The sequence below is a fragment of the Gadus macrocephalus genome, chromosome 3 (assembly GCF_031168955.1).
Source record: "Gadus macrocephalus chromosome 3, ASM3116895v1".
NCBI lineage: Eukaryota > Metazoa > Chordata > Actinopteri > Gadiformes > Gadidae > Gadus > Gadus macrocephalus.
In genome coordinates, this window is record NC_082384.1 from 10,478,278 (window position 1) to 10,498,277 (window position 20,000).

Here is a 20,000-nt window from a genome sequence, read left to right on the forward strand (position 1 = left end):
GATCAAATCAACTATATATATATATATATATATATATAAATATATAAATCAATCAAACAACATTTCATCTCGTATATTTAATTTGCCATCGCATGCTGAATGCATTGTTCCCCTCTCTGCATGACCTCGCGATCGTAAAGGTTAAACTGAACCATACAACATGTTGTCTGTCCAAAGTGATGCAACATTAATCCAATTGCCGCAATACAAAAAAGAAAGTGACATGGCCACGGGCCAGCAGGTTGTCAAATGCATCCATTATTAATGCTGCTTCAACACCACAGTGGACACGAGGCTTGATGTTTGAGGGATGGATGAAAGGAAGATTTAAGATTGGAGTCCAGGGAGGAGGAGAAACAGAGAGCAGGGAGAAGGAGGGTGGGCACGGCTGAACGCATGTCTGCTGGGTGCTCCGTGTTTAGACCATGGAAGGTGTTGTCACAGCCCATTGTCCTTGGAAATGAATGGGCAGGGGGATGACAAGGGGCTTGTGTCATGACAGGGGAGTAACAGGGCGGAATATCCCTGTTACTGGATATTGCCAGGGGGCGACATGATTAGATCTGTATTCCAAACCAACATCAACAGACTAATTGACTGTGATATGCAGCGCCAGGCTACAGGGCTGGATGATTAAACGCAGAACGGTATAATGTAGCCCTGACTTCCTGAACCATTGTCTCTTCCACTGACAAAAACGTGTTCATAAAATGTGGGTTATTTATGCCTCTTCATAATATACTGTATATGGTGTACGTGCAGTATATGAAAACGAGACGCATACTAAAGAGGAGAGAAGAAAATCGCAACATATAAAAATATAAACAAATAATGTGATTGAATTGGGATAAGGAGGCACAGATAGAGTAAGAGGCGGAGAGAGGCAGTAAAAGATAGTGAGACTGAGAAAGAGTCAGACACAGAGAGACTGAGAAAGAGAGAGAGAGACACACACGGAGAGAGAGAGAGAGAGAGAGAGAGAGAGAGAGAGAGAGAGAGAGAGAGAGAGAGAGAGAGAGAGAGAGAGAGAGAGAGAGAGAGAGAGAGAGAGAGAGAGAGAGAGAGAGAGAGAGAGAGAGAGAGAGGTCTGAATTGTGATTTCATTAAAGCCCTAGTTTTAGCCCACCCCCGTTTGGATATGTAAATGTCTCACTGACACTGAGAAAAACACAGCAAAAGAAAAGAGGAGGGATGAGCAAGAGGGAGAGAGAGAGAGAGAGAGAGAGAGAGAGAGAGAGAGAGAGAGAGAGAGAGAGAACGAGAGAGAGCAAGAGAGCAGTAAGGCGGGAGAGAAAAGGACAGGAGAGGGGAGCGAGCGAGAGAGAGAGGGCGAGAGAGAGAGAGAGCGCGCGCGAGAGAGCGAGAGCGGTCTGAATCGTGAGTGGCTTACGACACACAGTGAGCAGAAGGTGCCTGTGCATGCTCTAGCAGATCACTAGTCTGCTACTGGGAATCGAACCCGCTGACGCTCTCCGCCCCGACATCCACAGCCCCACCCCCGACGGCCCCGCACCCAACCCCCTCGACAGCCCCTTACAGCCGGCTGGAGACGGAGGAAAAACAGGGCAGTGCAGAGGGAGCCAGAGACCGCAGCTCCGACATGCAGCCGGGAATCTTTCTTACCACGCGCGCGCCAGAGAGAGACCCTGAATGAGGACTACCACCGCTGAAGGCATACGCACACGCACGACGCTCGCTCCCCGTCTCCCTCTCACAACAGAGGAGCATGTTGTGGAGAGAGTGATGGCCGCACACCTGAGTGGATTTTAACCGCAAAAGTCAGTGATTTATCACGGTGACGCACGTCCATTCCGGTTGTCAGATCCATTGAAACTTTAGCGCGACGAGGAAAAGAAATCGAGAGGAGGTGGAGTAGGAGGCGAGGGCAATACCGATCTGTTGGTATTCATTTTTTTCCTCCCTTCATGGTCTTTTCTCCCCCTCTCTCCATATATCTCTCTCTGTCTCTCTCTCTCGCTCTCCTGCCTCTCGCCCGCTATCTCCGCGGCGGTGCCTCCTGCCTTCTGGTCGTCGCAGCGGAGGACTGCAGAGGAGCGCCGGCCGCCGCGGTGGACGCGGTGCTCACGCATGCGGACGCGGTGGGGGGGGATAACCTGCACTTCTTCGCGCCTCGCTGAAGACAACCTCCTCCGCGACCCCCTCGATTCCCTCCTGTCTCCCCTTCTCTCCGCTCTCCCCTGCTCTCTCCTTCTCTGCGCTCTCTCCTCTCCCTGGCTCTTTCACTTGAGGAGAACTGAGACATTGTACGCCTGCCAGGACCCAGTGTCCGCTGAAAGGGGTGCAGGGGAGGAGGAGGAGGGGGGGGACATTGCGACCACACTGGGGTCTTTTCTAGACCCGCACATAATTAGTGGCAGGGCACAAAGGCAGCAGCTGAATGGAGGTGGTCCGCCTCTGGTTAGGGGTGAGTAGGACTCTTTTTTCATGACAGATCACTTCAATGAAGACATATTCTCGGCCCCCACCACCACCACCGCCACCGTCGTGCCCCCCCCCCCTCTCCCCCACCTCCTTGCCGTTTGATATCTGACATGACAAGAGGGACTCCGCTAGGTTTGTTGTTTTCCAAAAGGGACGCTACCCCGAGTCGATAGACAAGCGCAACAGAGAGAACGAGAGAGAGAGAGAGAGAGAGAGAGAGAGAGAGAGAGAGAGAGAGAGAGAGAGAGAAAGAGAAAAATAAATCATACCTACCTCCTTTTTCTACAACAACATAGGGAACCGGGGACGGGGAAGGATTAGAGGCATCGCCGCTGGTTTCTGCGAGAGCCATACTGCTCATTATGACGTGAGACGTGACAACATCCTATCCAGAGCGGTTCGATGGACATTTTCTCGGCAACATACTTGGATATTTATGCTGATGGATTTCCTCCTAATTGGTCTGTATTTAAAGTGGCCACTGAGGAAACCAACGGGGCTGATACTGGTTTCTCTGGGCCTGCTCCTGCGGACGGCGGCCCAGGCGGAGGGGGGCTGTCCGAGGCAGTGCCGCTGCGACAGCAAGCTGCTGTACTGCGAGGGGCTCAACCTCACCGACATCCCCCGCAACCTGAGCAGCGCCATGGGCCTGTCCATGCGGGAGAACAACCTGACGGAGCTGCGCGAGGGCCACCTGGCCGGCCTGGCGCAGCTCACCTGGCTCTACCTGGACCACAACAACATCGACCTGGTGGAGGAAGGCGCCTTCGATAGGCTGCGGCGGGTCAAGGAGCTGGACCTGAGCAGCAATCGCATCGAGAGCCTGCCCAACGCCACCTTCAGGCCCCTCCCCAACCTCCGCATCCTGGATCTATCGTACAACCGGCTGCAAGCCCTGGAGCCCGACCTGTTCCACGGCCTGAGGAAGCTGACTAATTTGCATCTGCGCTACAATGCTCTGAAATTTGTGCCTGTGCGGATCTTTCAGGACTGCAGGAGCATGCAGTTCCTGGACCTGGGATACAACCAGCTACAGAGCCTGGCGCGGAACTCCTTCGCCGGGCTGTTCAAGCTCACAGAGCTGCATCTGGAGCACAACGAGCTGGTGAAAGTCAACCTGGCCCACTTCCCCCGCCTGAGCGCCCTGCGTACTTTGTATATGCACAACAACCGCGCCGCCATCATGGTGAGCACCCTGGACTGGACCTGGCAGTACCTGGAAAAGATTGACTTGTCGGGCAACGAGATCGAGTACATCGAGCCCCACGTGTTCGAGAGCACCCCCCACCTGAAGGTGCTCATGCTGGACTCCAACCGGCTGAGTGCCGTGGAGCCGCGCATACTGGACTCCTGGGCCTCCCTGGATAGTATCACCTTGGCGGGGAACGACTGGGAGTGCAACCGCAACGTGTGCGCCCTGGCCTCCTGGCTGAGCGCCTTCCGGGGCCAGCGGGACAGCACCCTCATGTGCTCCAGCCCGGACATCGCCCAGGGGGAGGACGTGCTGGACGCCGTTTACGCCTTCCAGCTCTGCGAGGACCCCCCCTCGGAGGTCACCACGGCGGGGCCCTACGCCTCCACGCGGGACCGGGCCCGGGGCAGCGGCGGCGGCGTCCTGGTGGGGCCCTTCACCCTTGGCCCCTACGAGGGCAAGGGCGGGGAGTCGGCGACGGGCTCCTTCACGGAGCCCGCCGGCGGCGACATGGACGACCTGGAGAGCACCATGCAGATCCACAAGGTGGTGACGGGCACCATGGCGCTCATCTTCTCCTTCCTCATCGTGGTGCTCATGCTCTACGTGGCCTGGAAGTGCTTCCCGGCCGGGATCAGGCAGCTGCGGCAGTGCTTCACCAGCCAGCGGCGCAAGCAGAAGCAGAAGCAGAGCATGCAGCAAATGGCTGCCATCTCCACACCGGAGTACTACGTTGACTATAAACCCAACCACATCGAGGGGGCCCTGGTCATCATCAACGAGTACGGCTCCTGTACATGCCAGCAGCCCGCTTCTAGGGAGTGTGAGGTTTGAGAGCCCTGCTTTGTGAGTATGTGTTTAACTGTGATTATTATGGATACACGACCCCCGACCCCTCCCCCCTGCTTTCCTCCTCTCCCCCTCAGCCCAGCCACCCCTTTTTGGATATATTTGTGAGGGAGATATTATGCGATGCAAAGGAATAAAGGGACGGTTCGTCTCACTGTGCTTTTCTCGTGTGCGTTTCACTGGATTTCACTGGACTTCACACTGGATATAACTGGGGATCGAGGGAGGACAGGCCCTACATGGGCCCATGTGACTCTGGACCTGTTGCCTACCCTGAGAGGAACTATGGTGTGACCACGCAAGACTATTCTTTCACACAAACACTGGATATTTCAGCTTTAATGTGTCTTTCTACTTCAGGAAATTGAGATATAGTTTAAAAACACAAACTGTGGACACGTCTAAAGAAGAAGAAGAAAAAAAATCGACACAATTTATATTATGATAAACATTTGACAATGAGACACACGTATGAAATATATATCGAAGATGTTTAAGTTTGGAAGAAGTGTAAAGATTATAAAAAAGAACCTGTGTAAAATACGTTTAAGAGCAGAAATGCAAGTGTGGGGGAAAAAAGATTGCAAGATGCTATTCTATTTCTTTTGTAAACTACAAAACATGTTTAAATAAATTAATTGCTATTCACAGTGAAGTACTTGGTGTGTGAGACGGCTGGAAGTGTGTAAATGATGAGGAATGCATTTTTCTGAGCTAGGAAGAGTGTTGTCTGCCTGTGAGCCTCTGAGATACCAGAAAAAAAAAAACATGAAAATAACAAGAAAAAAAAGGGAGGAGGGTAAAATGGGATAACATTTCAATGTTAAAAGTCCTGATCTGAATTACAGATCTTATCACTCAACTCTCATGTACGCTGTTTGGTCATTTACTGTGTTGGCTCGCTATCAATGTTGTGGTTGCTTTCCTTCCTTTCCATTTCCTTTCTGAGAATAGATTCAATTGATCTGTTGCATTTTAATCCGTCACCATACTTCCATATGATTATACCATGATTTGTGTGCCACCCCAGCAAACAGAGTAAAACACTGAAGATCCAACGCCGAGCGGCCCTGACTCTCTCTCTCTCCCTCTCTCTCTCAGCCATTCGCTGTAATGCATCGGCTATGCCTTCTCTCACCAAACGAGGCACATTGAAGACCGCAAATGCCTGAGCTGCACTCATTCAAATCAAAATGGTGTTCTGAAATAGCTTTGTTTAAGGAACAAACGGCTGTGGCTTTTTGTCTTCAAAAAAAAAAGAATAAACGTTAACACACATCTTTCCTGACTGTACTTACATGTGATGTGAACTATGTTTGTTAAATACACGGCCATTGCGAGGAATACCTTGTGTTTTTTTGTATTCATGAGCTCACTGCCTGATGTGTTCTTATTAATAATAAGGGGTTGTTAGGATAGCGAGGAGGGAGAGTACTGAGAGTGCTCTCTGGTGTGTGTTTAATACTGTCGCTGTAATCTGACCGCTTTGGGGGGAGAGTAGCGTGGCATTCTGCAGCAGCAGGAACACCGGGGCACGACTCATACAGTCACATCCACATGCATATATGCAGAAAATATAGACTCACGCACACACATACACACACACACACACACACACACACACACACACACACACACACACACACACACACACAAACCAACGCACAGGCAGAGCACAGATCAATGGAATTAACAACAGAGCAATTACTCAACCTGCATTGCTGGCATGCAAAATCAATCAAATTTACGATGATCATTCTAGAATGCCTTACACAGCCTAGGTGCATGCGTGGGTGTGTGTGACTCTGCATTTTGTGTGTTTGTGTGTGTGGGTGGGGGTGAGTGTGTGTGCGTATGCATGTTGAACTGCTCTGGTCAAAACAAGATTAACAATACGATGAATATTAATATAAGATGCATGGTGATCAAATGGAAGTTCATTGAATTAGCTGAAATTGTACTCATTTTAATTGGATGAGGTAGCATGCCACTTTCCGATGTGTTGTGTAACATAAGCGCCTCTCTTTAATCAATAGCTATTTATCTTTCACAAGCTATCATTCGTACCGCCACACTCTGGCTTTACTAGTAACAGATGGTCAAGACTCTAATACATGCGTTTTCATATGGAAATCGATAATTGCATGAGGGTCGTCTATAAAAAAAGGCCCTTTTAAGCTCTTGGATGTGCTGTGGGGAGTAGGGGAGACAAGTTTGGGTCCATGTGTGATTCATGATCCACTTCTTATTCATAAAACTGCTTTGGCAGTTGCTGTTCCACTTTGAGCTCCTGCATGGTTGCTAATCGCGTCCATGCGTGACATATACGTATGCCGTGTGCAGCGACGGTGTGCAGAGAGGGGGGCAACAACATGCACCCTGGGGCGCATTTAAATTCCCACAGTCCTCCCCCAGCCATTTTAATTACAGCCACTTCCTGAATGTCCTTCAAGGAACCTCAAAAAGTCCAGCACTGCATGTGAATGTGTGCTGGTGTCTGTGGCTGGGAATGAGTAAATATTGGCGAGCGATGCAGCGGATGGTGATTTGATGTTGATGCGCCTTAAATAAGCAGAGGGACAAGACTGCAGCATGTGGCTGAAGACTGGTCTTAAAGACAGACCATAATACAGCAGACTGGCTGGAGGACAAGACTGCAGCGTGTCGCTGAAGACTGGTCTCAAAGACAGACCATAATACAGCAGACTAGCTGGAGGACAAGGCTGCAGCATGTGACTGAAGACTGGTCTTAAAGACAGACCATAATACAGCAGACTAGCTGGAGGACAAGGCTGCAGCATGTGGCTGAAGACTGGTCTTCAGGACGGACCTTAATACAGCAGACTGGCTGATTGTGTGTCGTATGACGTATTGTGTGTTGGTGTCTGTCTGTCTCACTGGGTGTTTCTGTGTCTGAATCTATGCGCCCGTGTGTCTGAATGTGTGTGTATGTGTGTTTTTGTGTACATCCATGTCTATGTCTGTGTCTGGGTGCGTCTGTTTGTGTGTGTGTGTGTGTGTGTGTGTGTGTTTGTGTGTGTGTGTGTGTAAGTGCGTCTATTTGTGTGTGTGTTTGTGTGTGCGTGTGTGTGTGTGTGCACGTGCGTGCGTGCGTGTGTGTATACGGCTATGTAGAAGTCTGTATCTGTGTGTTTGTCTGCGTGTGGGTGCGTCTATGTCTATGGTGTGTAGACATAGACGCACGGTGTGTATGGTGTGTGGTGAGTTATGAAGCACACAGAGCAAGGCGTCCTGTGGTGCAGTGTGGAGGCTGCGCTCTGTGGGGGGGTGCAGCTACAGGGGTTTATTCATGTAAAGTTATTCACCGGGAGTACAGAGGTCAGGACAATAAATAAGAGCTTGCAGACGTGGGGTTAGCCTATCAGGTGGCTGCTAACACGCAGGCTCCTGTCTAAGCTAAAGGTCACACCTTAAGTCTGCCAGCACACATTAGCACTAGTTCACAACTGCTCCTGTGTGTGTGTGTGTGTGTGTGTGTGCGTGTGTGTGTGTGTGTGTGTGTGTGTGTGTGTGTGTGTGTTTGGAATACATTAAGAGTCAAATTATTAAAAGCAAAACATAAATAAGTGTTTTTATGTGCTGGCACAAGTGTGTGTGTATTTGTGTGTGTGTGTGTGTGTGTGTGTGTGTGTGTGTGTGTGTGTGTGTGTGTGTGTGTGTGTGTGTGTGTGTGTGTGTGTGTGTGTGTGTGTGTGTGTGTGTGCGTGTGTGTGGGAACACGTGCGTTTATTTTCATAAAATGCTTTCATCATTATCACAATGCACAATTAAATGACGTGATTAAAAAAGAATGCTGGACCAGCCCGCATTCGGGGGCGAGCACAGGGTAACTCCTAGACAAAAAACAAACACGTGAATATTAATTGATAAAGCTGGCGTCCAGGAAGGGCCATCGATCAGACCGCTGTCTGTCATTGTGCTGGAGGCAGCATTAACTAACAAGCGTCAACTGGCCGGCTGATGGCGGGACGCGTTCCCGTGTCAGGGGTGAGCAGTGTGTGCGGGGCAGGTCGCACGGCCCTGACGGTCGTCACGGTGGACGACGACACATCGAGGGTGCCAACCGTTCCCTCTTCGGCCATCTGTTCACCCCGATCAATATTTGAGGCAGCAAGTGTCGATCTCATCACCTCTAACGCTCATCCCATCTCCCATCTCCTCCTTTCTCCCTTCTCCCCCGGCAACCCCCTGCGGTCCCCCTTCTCAGCACTGCCCGATCCCCAGAGCCACAGAGAAGCAACCGCCGAAAGGGTTCCTATCAGTCCACAGAAAGTGTCACATAGAATTTACAATTTCTACTTCCTCCATTCATTCTTTTTTTACTTCCATCCACATGGCAAACTCATCTTGAACAGCCAACCCACTCTCTGGTCAAATGACGACACATGGTAACCTATCTGCCTATTAGTTATGATGTTGCTACTGTATTTGTTGACGTTAATATTATCTGTTTGGAGGCTTGCATGCCACACATAATCCCATTCACGATGGTCCACCTATCTCTCTCTACACACTTCTTTACATCACCATATGGATGTAAAACACATAGTTCCCCAAGCTACTCCAGATATGAAAAGTCTATGACATGAGACAAAGGAGGGGTTATTTGCGGTAATAGATCCTGTATCATGATGGGTTTTTAAGTGTGTTCATATGGTGGCATTGGGCGTAATGTTAAACAGACATATGGATTGCCCCCGGTGATCTGCCTTGCATTAATCATCATAAAACACAGGGGTCAGTGGCTCAATCAATACACGACAGCCGGGTTTCAATGGTCCTCTTGCTAGCCTACAGACCCAACTCGTTCATCCATTGTGGGATGGATAACGTTGGTACAGACTGGACGCGTCACAGCAATGTATAGCGCTGGTTTTGTTTTTTCCTCCTCCAACACTGAAGCCCTGGTATCCTCCATGGGAGAATGTATTCATGCGAAGACATATATAACGCTTATAGTAATTTCAATGTTTTGACTGTGTGTGTGTGTGGTTGTGTGTGTGTTTGTGTGAATGTGTGTGTACTCCCTGGTCTCAAGATGATCTATAGGCGATTGAGATAATAGTAGTTACCGCAATGAGTCATTGCGCTGCGACTCCAATAAATCTCGGGTGCAAACGCTCTCAATTTTACCATTCCACCGAAATGAACAACTCACTGTGGGTGCACAACGACCACGGCAACACACACACAGCAGAACGCCGACCACGGAAACACACACAACACAACGCCAGCTACTGTAAGACACAGGCGTCATCATCACCCCGGGCTCCGTGGGCCACTGCAGGTCCATGCCGCAGTGAACCAAAGGTCTTCACAGAGTCAACACCTGCACCTCGTGACCCCGGTCAGCTGGGAGCGAGGGAGGTCACGCCACAGCCGAACACTGGGGAGAGGTAGGTAGAGTAGGAGGCGATGAAGAATGAGAGGTGAAGGCACGAGCACATGGGCCTGACCAATGGGGAGAGGGGGGGGACTAAATCTGTAAATCTGACCACTGATAGGATTTCCACTTCAATGTTTGTTGTTCCCTTAAACAATCAACTTCTAAAAGCGTTGTTTTAACTGTTTCTTGTTGGATGATGTAGGTCACGGTGCCCTCTGTGAGAGGCCGGTAAGGGCTAGAGGTCTCCCACCCCATAATAAGACCGATTATTACATACATAGCATTTATACAAAGTTAACAGTATAGCCAATTTGGCCTATACTGTTCTTTGTGTCCTGGGAGTTAATGGTAGCACTTTGTTGAGCTGGGTAATGTGCAAGGTGGAACCACAGGACCCTCACCTTTAGAAATGCTTTTGTCACACTGTAATTGTTTTAATATACATATATATCAATCAGAGTTACCAGGAGGAGGCCAATTACGGCGCTTTGATGAGGAGGCCCCACTCTACGGTTGACCGCCGCCAGTGGGTTCGTGAAGGGAATTCTACCCGTTACATAAATATAGAAAGAGCCATAGCTTTAACGACGGCTCCCTGGGTATGTTCTACATTACGCAGAAAGTGGCCGGATAGATCTGCTACCCAGGGCGATACACAATGGTTCACTATGCAGTAATTCAACTTATACCACATCATTAGTAAACCTGCCGATGAGAAACCACCTTCTGTGGGTGGGCATTGTTTTTCAAACAGGGGGAGACCGCTCCCTTTTATAGATTCAGAAAACGACTATCAACCAGCTGTTCCCTTGAAACAATATGCAAAAGAAACAACATGCAGAAAAAATGTGCACTAGAATATTGTTTGTTACCAGCTGATTAGGTCGAAAAGAGAAGACATAACGCCGTGGATGAAAACACATCATTCCGATAATCGGTGGTGAGTGTGTTTTAAAGCGGAATAATCCTCTCCGGGGTGCACCGTTATTGAAAGAGAATGGCTTTTTCAACAGCAGGATATCAATCAAAACAACACAGTCCATGGATGAGGTAGGTAAGGCTGTTACAAGACTCAGGCAGACATGGGGGTTTGAAAAACCCACAGCGTTTCCACAGAGAGTCACACACTGCACCATCATGTCTCAACATAAATAACCGGACATAAATGGCTTAAATCAAAAACGTCATCTGATCCACCATTCTTTGAAGCACACCCCGAAGGCGAAGCAACCTGTCTTAAACCGACACAAGGGCCCGCAGGGCCATCGGCATCGCCTGGGGCCCGCTGGCTGCTGGGAGATGAAACTAGCGCCATTAGAGCTGATTGATTTCCAGGTGACTAATTGTTGTCAGAAATATCCCGCCAGGCCCTCCTTCAGTTTCTTTCCCACACTGGTCCCAGCCTCGCCGCACGCTGGGCCCAGCCGCGGCTCCGACTGAATAAATCACGCAGACAGCTGCATCATGACTCCTGCTTAACGTTCACAAGCCGTTAAATCAAAACAGAATTTAATTTGAGCGAGGAAACACTCTGCCCAAGCAAAGCAGCGAGAGGTAGCGGGGAGAGAGGAGAGGCGGCCCGCCGGGCCTGGTGTCTGGGTACGGGGGGGGGGGGGAAGTGAGGCGGGAGTAAAAATAGACGACATTTATCATTTTCCATTTATCTGATCAGTGTCACGGTGAATAAATGGTATTCCAGCCACTCGCTCCCCCTTCTCCGGCACCCTATCTGTGGGGCTTCAGATTGGCATCTCGCCGCTAGCCAATGAGCTGGGCCGTATAAATGGGATTGCCCCGTTGTCGGAGTGTCAGTTACGCCTAAGGAATACGTTGGGGGCTTTTGTGTGTGCAAAAATGCACCGGTGATGCAGTGACTCGTCGAGAGGCCACGGCGGCAGAACGTCCTCATCGAAGCAGTAGGGGCCTAATTGAGTTCTACCTAGAGGCTTCAAACCACACATAAAAGGTAGACTTACCTGTCAGGGCGAACAGTGTGCACGGGATGATGGATGGATCCACATAAAGGGGGAGAGAGAGGGAGAGAGAGAGAGAAGGGAGAGACTTGTTAAAAGGTGTGATATTTTCCTTGCCTTTTATGGCCTTCGTCACATGAGAGTACAGTGGAGGATGTCTCCTGTCGAGGTTGTTCCTGGAGTAACTGAGCGGGCGTCCTGGGAGCCGAGTTAGGTTCCACGGACGGCCGAGGCCAGTGAGAGATCAGCGCACGTGTGGAAACCAGCGTGGGGGAGATTACTCTAACATTGGATGGACTTAAAGATAAACCTCACACAGCTGGTATGACAGGGTTATGGCCGCCTGTTGGCATGGTGATCAGCTGGCATCCTCCTGATATTAAAAGAGATAAGTTGGTATTTGCTATAAAAATCTCTTCTCCAACAATGCACACCAGGTCCTCTGTGCTGATTGTCTCTATCACCGCATTAACGGGAATTATGTAAGCCTAGCATTATAGTGAAGTAGATGTGTATAATTAATGCAAACACAACGTTCAACACACAACACATCAGCGAAAAACAACAACATGGACACCAACAACATAAAATTAGCTTAACAAATTCCTATGCATCAGTGTCATAATGCAGCCCTGTGTGGTCCCGTCTAAACACAGGCGGGCGATGTCAGCGGGAGCACGTGGTCGCTGGGTTTAAATAGGGTTAAATATGTATTCAATACAAAGGTCACTTTTGGTTAACATATGGTTATTATATGGGTTGCGGTTTGAGTTTGATTAGTTCATGGATAGTGGATTTGCTCAATATAACATCATAACATATACTATATATATATATATATATATATATATATATATATATATATATATATATATATATTAGAGCTGTCAGTTAAACGCGTTATTAACGTTATTAAATTTTATTTATTTTTTTTGCCTCAAAACAAAGAAGCAGTAGCCTGACTGCTATGTTCAAATGACATTTGTTCAAAGCAGTCGTTTAATTGCACTATAGGCTCTTTTTTTGTATCGTCCTGTTTTGATCAGTATATGCCAATGTTGTTATCAATAAAAAATCATTTGCACAAGGCAAGCCGATGCACTTCACCATGTTGATAAGAGAATTAAAATGAGAAGAATTATGGGACAAAAAAATCAAGGGATATTTAGCATAGAAAAAGAATTTGCGATTAATCGCGATTAATCGTGAGTTAACTATGACATTAATGCGATTAATCACGATTAAATATTTTAATCGCTTGACAGCTCTAATATATATATATTAGGGGTCGGAATCTCTTGGCACCTCACGTTTAGATTAGATTCCGATTATGAGGTCAACGATTCGATTCTGAAGCGATTATCGATGCATCTTGATGCAACAATTTTTTTTATGTACATTTCCATGCGTGATTTTCCAAAATATATATATACCTCTGGGTTTGCTACTCAGAGTTTGCTAATCACTTCCTACTTTTGTGATGATCATTAAAGACATCAACAGATGAATTAACTTATCTAATATTTCATAAGAGAGAAAGCTTTTGTCACAAATATGACTTTCTTTGAACAATGCAATAATCAATGCAGCTTGCATTTTAACACAATATGGAAGCATGCAAAAAATGGGGTTCAGTTTTATTTTCTTTCTAATCTTTCTTTTCTATGTCATTAAAGGAAAAGCTGCTCTTGAATTAGAAGGAGTTCTTGTGTCTGACTGTGAGTTTGCGCGCATGCTATGCGTAGGCTGAATCCAATCGTGTCAAGACAAATCAGATTGGCCAATACAGAGACTGAAGATGAATTCAATAATCTTAAAATTACAAAAAGTATCCCTCTCTGGTGAACAGAATGTTGTAGCAGACAAAAAATAATAATAAAAAAAAGTTAATTTTTTATTTTTATTACTATTATTAATTTATCTGCATCGAGACAGAATCGTTCTAGCGAGAATCGTGATGCATCGAAGAATCGATTATTTTCCCCACTCCTAATATATATTTTTATATATATATATATATATATATATTAGGAATGGAACAGTTAAAGTAGGAATCTGTTGGTTCGGCTTGCTAGTCCCGTTTCAAGACATGTATGCATTGTTTGGTAAATTCAGTAAAAAAAAATGCCAACATTACGGTACCCAGTGAAACCTCTCAGTCTGGGATGATGAGCAGTCCGCTTGCTGTTCTCGCAGGGCTCAAGACTTACATTTTCTGCTTCCTTTTTCATTTGATGAAACCCAACGTCATTGATGCAGAATAACTTATTTTAGGCCACTTCGTGTCGGCAAAGCGTTTGATATAAACTAGAGCACGATCATGGGGCGATGCAGGAAGCGATTAAGCTCCTTCTACCGCCAGCGCTTCGACAACTCTTTCTTCATGATCCAACTCCTCACGCTCCTCCTATGTCAAAAAGCCCTACCTTCTCATAATATCTGGCTGCTAAGGTAACATACCCTAGATCCCTTCTTTTTCCTCTAAGCTGGCATTCCATCATATGGCATTTCTTTGCATGCTCTTGTATATCACAAGTGCTGCCGTGCAACTAAATTGAAACTCTGCACAATGTACCACCTTTCTAGAACATTTGAAGTACCCTCCAACACGTTGAAAGCAGCGTGTCTTCATTGGATCTGACTCGGGTCGTGGTTCCAATGAGAGATCCAAAACCGGCGCCGCCAAACAGCTGCGCTATAACTTCCAGCCCTGCCAGAATTACCATTCATTATGTTAAGCAAAGAGGGACGCTGCCCGGCACAGCGCTCCATGGCTCGTCTAGTGTGCGACCCGCTTTACGTTGAAGCTGTGCAGTAACCGAGTCAGACTCGAAAGAGTGGCCACGAAAGCGGCTGACTTCCGCCACACAGCACTTGATATTGCAGTTTTGCTTTTTTGAAGCGTTGTTCCAAGAGAACATGTTTTAACCAATCACAGCGTTTCAGACATTAAATGCCTGAGTTGTATACACAATGTTACATGGAGGCACAGCTGCACTAACACATTGTATGGGGAGAATGCTATATAATATATATATATTAAATATATTAATATGTAAAAAAAGCTTTGCTAAGCCTTACAAAAAACAAACCCGCGGAGAACTGAAAACTGCGACAGTGATAAGAACCACGAATGAACCAAACCGTTAAATTGGTTAACCGTTCCACCCCTAATATATAATAATAATAATAATAATACATTTAATTTAGAGGCGCCTTTCAAGACACCCAAGGTCACCTTATATCTATTTATATACATAATATCTATTTATATATATGTATAGGCCAATATACAGTCTGTGTGATTATCTCTCCAATAATAAAAGAGAGAGAAAGACAACAATAATAAAAGAAAAAAAACCATCCAGGTGGTTTTGTGATTAGCAGTGTGATGCTGAGACAATGGGACCCGGTGTGTGTGGCGGTGAGGACACCCCGCTCACACAAACAGAGGTAAATGAAAACACACATTGTGGCTGCTGGCCCCAGTGCATGAAGGGGAGCAATCAGAGTGAGCTTAGTCACTGAGGGGCCGAGGGCTTTGTGCTGACAGCAGTTAAGAACACAATGACTGATGCTACGCTCGCTCCGGCTCCGCCGTTGGCAGCCACAGAGAAACAAACAGCTTTTTTATTCCGCGAGAGCTGTGCATTACGAGACAAGGGGAGCCGGTGGTGGCTGATGGTGATTCAAATGTGAGGCCGGGCTATGCATGGTGACACAAACAGTCTCTAACATTTGGATTTGGCCCGTATGTTGATGCCTCTGTTTTTTAATCCCTATAAATAGCACGGCTGATAAAGCAGGGCGTGCCTGTGTCGCGTTTAAGCGGATGCTCTATTAGCATGACCAAAACAGGCTTCGGGACATCATTGAATGCATTTCCCTCCTATGCCTCAACGCATTCCAAGCAGTCGTTATCTATTAAGTGTCAACTTCCAACCGCGATAAATTCAATCACTGTTATAATCAAAATGGCCGACCCTGAGCCCTGCTCCCCCCCCCACCCCCAACTCCGATGAGGGCTGTTCTGACAACGGGACTGAGAAGAACAAGCAGCATTAAAATGTAGTGGAGCCTGCGATCCGAGGAGAAGAAGGACAAGAAAAAGGTATTTGCTGCGTTTACATGTGCCAAGGACATGCAACGGTAAGGTCAGGATCAAACATCGCTGGAATATTGAATCAGTCAGTGTCCCGAGAGGGGGGAGGGAAGGGGGGGTACAGGTTCCTGATCAGCCAACCGACGTCCAGAGGTAGGAAATAAAGAAAGAAAGGTGTTATCTGGGTTCAGGTACACCATCCCTAAGGACCTGCTTAGCACCCGCCGTGCCCCCCCCCCCCCCTGCGCGCCGGAACGAACAGGGGCTTACGCTAGCGAGCTGAAGCATATGTCCTTGTGCCTGTTACAGATTTTGCTGCTCCACACTATTACTATTACTCCACTGTTACAGGTATCTCTCTCTCTCTCTCTCTCTCTCTCTCTCTCTCTCTCTCTCTCTCTCTCTCTCTCTCTCTCTCTCTCTCTCTCCTCCCAGCAGGGGGTCAGTGTTCCCTAGTGGGTACCACAGCAGGTCCCCGGGGGTACTTGGAATGGGGGGGCGGGGAGTGTGATACCGATTCTGCTTTGTTATACAAAACAAAAATGACACTGTAAAATATTCATATTTTGTTGAATTTTCTCAAATGATGTATGATGATTGGTGCACATCATTAAAGTACAAAAAAATGATGAATTACTGAATATTACAATGAAGTTGAAACCAGAGACAGATTTATGCCTCAACTTCAACGCCCCTAGGCCATTACAATGTTAACAAAGAAGCCAAATGATAATAGTACACCAGACGTGGCAAGGAAAACCTTCCTGGTTTGTGTGGATGAAGGGGTACTGACGAGATTTACTGATAGGGCGGGGGGGGGGGGGCACTGGAGGTGTGGCTGTGAAGGCTGTGAGACACTCTCACATATTCTTTGGTTGCACACTTTGCAGTTAGAACGGGTTTGTCATGGTTGTAGTGCTGGGTGAGGAACGACACTGGTGCACTTGGTCCCCTAAAATGTGTGTTTGTTGACATGGTTCAGTCAGAGTGCAGCTTATCCTCCATGGCAGACCTTGATCAATTAATACTCATGCCCTCCCCCAGCCAGCGATAATCTCGTTGATTAACTGTATCTGATAAACGACACCACCCGAAGGGGTAAATTTAAGTTCATCCTAAGTTTCAAACATTTGGTGTTTGTGTGTGTGATTGTCTGTGTCCATACGTGCATGTTTGCTTGAGCATGTGTGTGCATACGTGCATGTGTGATTGCGAATGTGTGTATGTGTGTGTGTGTGTGTGTCTTTGTGTGTCTGTGTGTGTGTGTGTGTGTGTGTGTGTGTGTGTGTGTGTGTGTGTGTGTGTGTGCGTGTGTGCGTGTGTGCATGTGTGCATATCTGCTTGTGTGTGTGTGTGTGTGTGTGTGTGTGTGTGTGTGTGTGTGTGTGTGTGTGTGTGTGTGTGTGTGTGTGTGTGTGTGTGTGTGGCAGACAGGTGCTAAAAAAAGGCTCAGAGTACACCAGGATTTTGGATGTGGAACAGTTTGTTCAACGACAACATGGAGATACCACTTAATCCCGCCCAGATCACTTAACCATCACTGTGGTTTTCTTAAAATGTTATAATTTCTCCCAGCCATCCGATAAAATACAAAAACAAATGAGCACTGCTCTTTAAAACACAGCTGAGTGTGTTCATGGACGAGGCAAACGGCCTTGAAACAGCACCAGCGATTGTTTACTGGCTGGTCGTGGTGCCACACTTCTCTTAGTGGGAAAAGTAGGAAACGGCACCCTGTTGCATCCTCATTATAATCTTCTGTTTAGTCAATTATTCATTTAATGACTGCCTTTCTAGCAGCTAAGGGCTTTAGGGTATAGGAAATCTGTATTTGAGTGTCCCTGTGCAGGCCATTTGAAAGACATGTCTGCAGTTGTTAACGATTTCTCGTTAAAAAATGTTTCTTTGTGAGGATTGCATAACAAAACAGTTATTAGAACAATTAAACAGCTATCCAATCTATAACCCGCAATTTATGATTGTTTTTCATTTTGTTATGTCGGTCTGTCTGTCAATCTGGTTAGCGTAGTTTCCCCAATGAGTTTCTAGACAAAGTGACAATAATTAATAGATTGAGTGCCAGCATGCTAACTGTGCTCACTATTGACTCACAAGAGGCTCATATAGCAGTCCAAGACTACCTAGATAATGGTTTATGGAAATAACAAACTTAAAACCAAAACATTGTGTCTACCTATGATTGTTGCTGCAGCTGAACAGGCTCATAAGGAACGCTGGTCGGCCTCTTTCCACTGTGGCAACAAGACAATAGATCGCAGTGGCAGAGTGGAGGACCTCCTCTAGCAACAGACCAGTTCAACCACAGAGGTGATACTTTATAAGACTCAACAACTCTTCCTGCAGCTGGCTGGACTGAGGGTGCACTCACACTAGGCCATCTGGCCGTGGCCGTTGGCCGTTTTCAAACCTAACCGTGCTCAACTGGCCCCATTGTTCTCTGGCCTGCACTCACACTAGGCCATCTGGCAGTGGCCGTTGGCCGTCGCAACTGTGGCCTGGCCACGGTAGGCTCTTGTACATACGTCATCACGTCGTAACACGTCAGCACCAAGCGTCCGCTGCATGGACCATAATAAAGTCTGCCGCCAGTCAGAGTTTTAACAACAATGGACAACAACACAGAGAACACAATTTCGCACTTTGTTGAGTCTGCTGCTTATTTGGAGCCGTTCTCAGATAGAGCCCACTCTCACTGCTGGTTTTTTCGAGTACGCAAACAAGCGTAAACATCGCTTGGCACCATGTTAATCGTTTAATGGGAAAGAAGGCTCGTCGCCTTTATTAGGTCCATGGTCGTCGCATGGACTATACGTCATCCAGCTCAGTTTGCGTAGCCGTGCGTGTGCGCTTGTCGGCTCATTAGCATCTGTACCGTGGCGGCCCGTACCGTAGCAGCACACCTCTCCCAAGTGGCCAAGTTGGCCTGGCCTGGCCTGACCGGCCACACTCACACTGGCAAATTTGAGCACGGTTAGGTGTGAAAACGGCCACGGCCAAGGCCAGATGGCCTAGTGTGAGTGCACCCTGAGGTGATTAAGGTAACACTGGAGGAAATTAACATTCTTCTCTTACACTATGTTGCCACAAAAATGTTTGACGATGCTATTCTATGACATTATTTGTCAATACGTAAAAGCACATTGAGTGTCATGGCTTTGGTTAACATTCTAGGTCAGCGTACTTGTATTTACATTTAAATGGTTTATTTGCCCTGTTTCCAGTACCTTAGCCTCTAATAATTGTAGCATAAGCATAACGCTTAAACGTCCTCGGCAAAAAACAACAACTATACAGTCAATTGATATTCCAGCAAGGTGTGTGTGTGCGTAGCGTGGGTGAGTGTGCGTAGGCCCTGGATCAGGGCAGGTAGAGGGGAGGATGAGAGGAAGGCAGCGAGACAGAGGACTCTTAGGAGGGCAGCGAATGAACACGCCAGAATCCAATAGAACCAGATGGTGCCCGGAACAATCAGTGCCTGAGGCTAACACGCTCCATACACACACACCCACACACCCACACACCCACACACCCACACACACACACACACACACACACACACACACACACACACACACACACACACACACACACACACAAACACACATGAAACTCACACAAATACACACAAAAACACTTACTCCACATATGAAAACGCAGACCCACAGATACACAATCCTGCAGATACAGACACACACTGCACACACACACACACACACACAACCAACACATACTCTAAACACACACACACACACACACACACACACACACACACACACACACAGATCTCTACAATGTCTATAAGATGGGATGTATGTTCTCATGAAGTCATGGGAGCCGGGGGGGGATGGAGTCAAACATAAAACATTTACACACACAGATAGTAGCCATAGTAATTCAGTAGCCTGCACAACAGGATTTATAACACCCACCTCCCCGTCTGTGTTTTTGAACACCTACTAGTGTACACACAGCTTCCCCTTGAGCCTGGTGTACTGAACCTTCCTCTCTTCACAA

At 47.3% G+C, this 20,000-nt stretch overlaps 1 protein-coding gene across 1 annotated transcript; it reads left to right on the top strand.

Annotated features, from left to right (window-relative positions):
• Positions 1-1,314: 1,314 nt before the first annotated feature.
• Positions 1,315-5,827, top strand: lrrtm1 (leucine rich repeat transmembrane neuronal 1). The gene has a single exon (XM_060047225.1). The coding sequence runs from the start codon at positions 2,879-2,881 to the stop codon at positions 4,466-4,468; it is 1,590 nt and encodes a 529-aa protein (XP_059903208.1). The 5' UTR covers positions 1,315-2,878; the 3' UTR covers positions 4,469-5,827.
• Positions 5,828-20,000: the final 14,173 nt, after the last annotated feature.

Coding starts and splice junctions, on each gene's coding strand:
- lrrtm1 (XM_060047225.1), top strand. CDS start 2,879: ATGCTGATGGATTTCCTCCTAATTGGTCTGTATTTAAAGTGGCCACTG.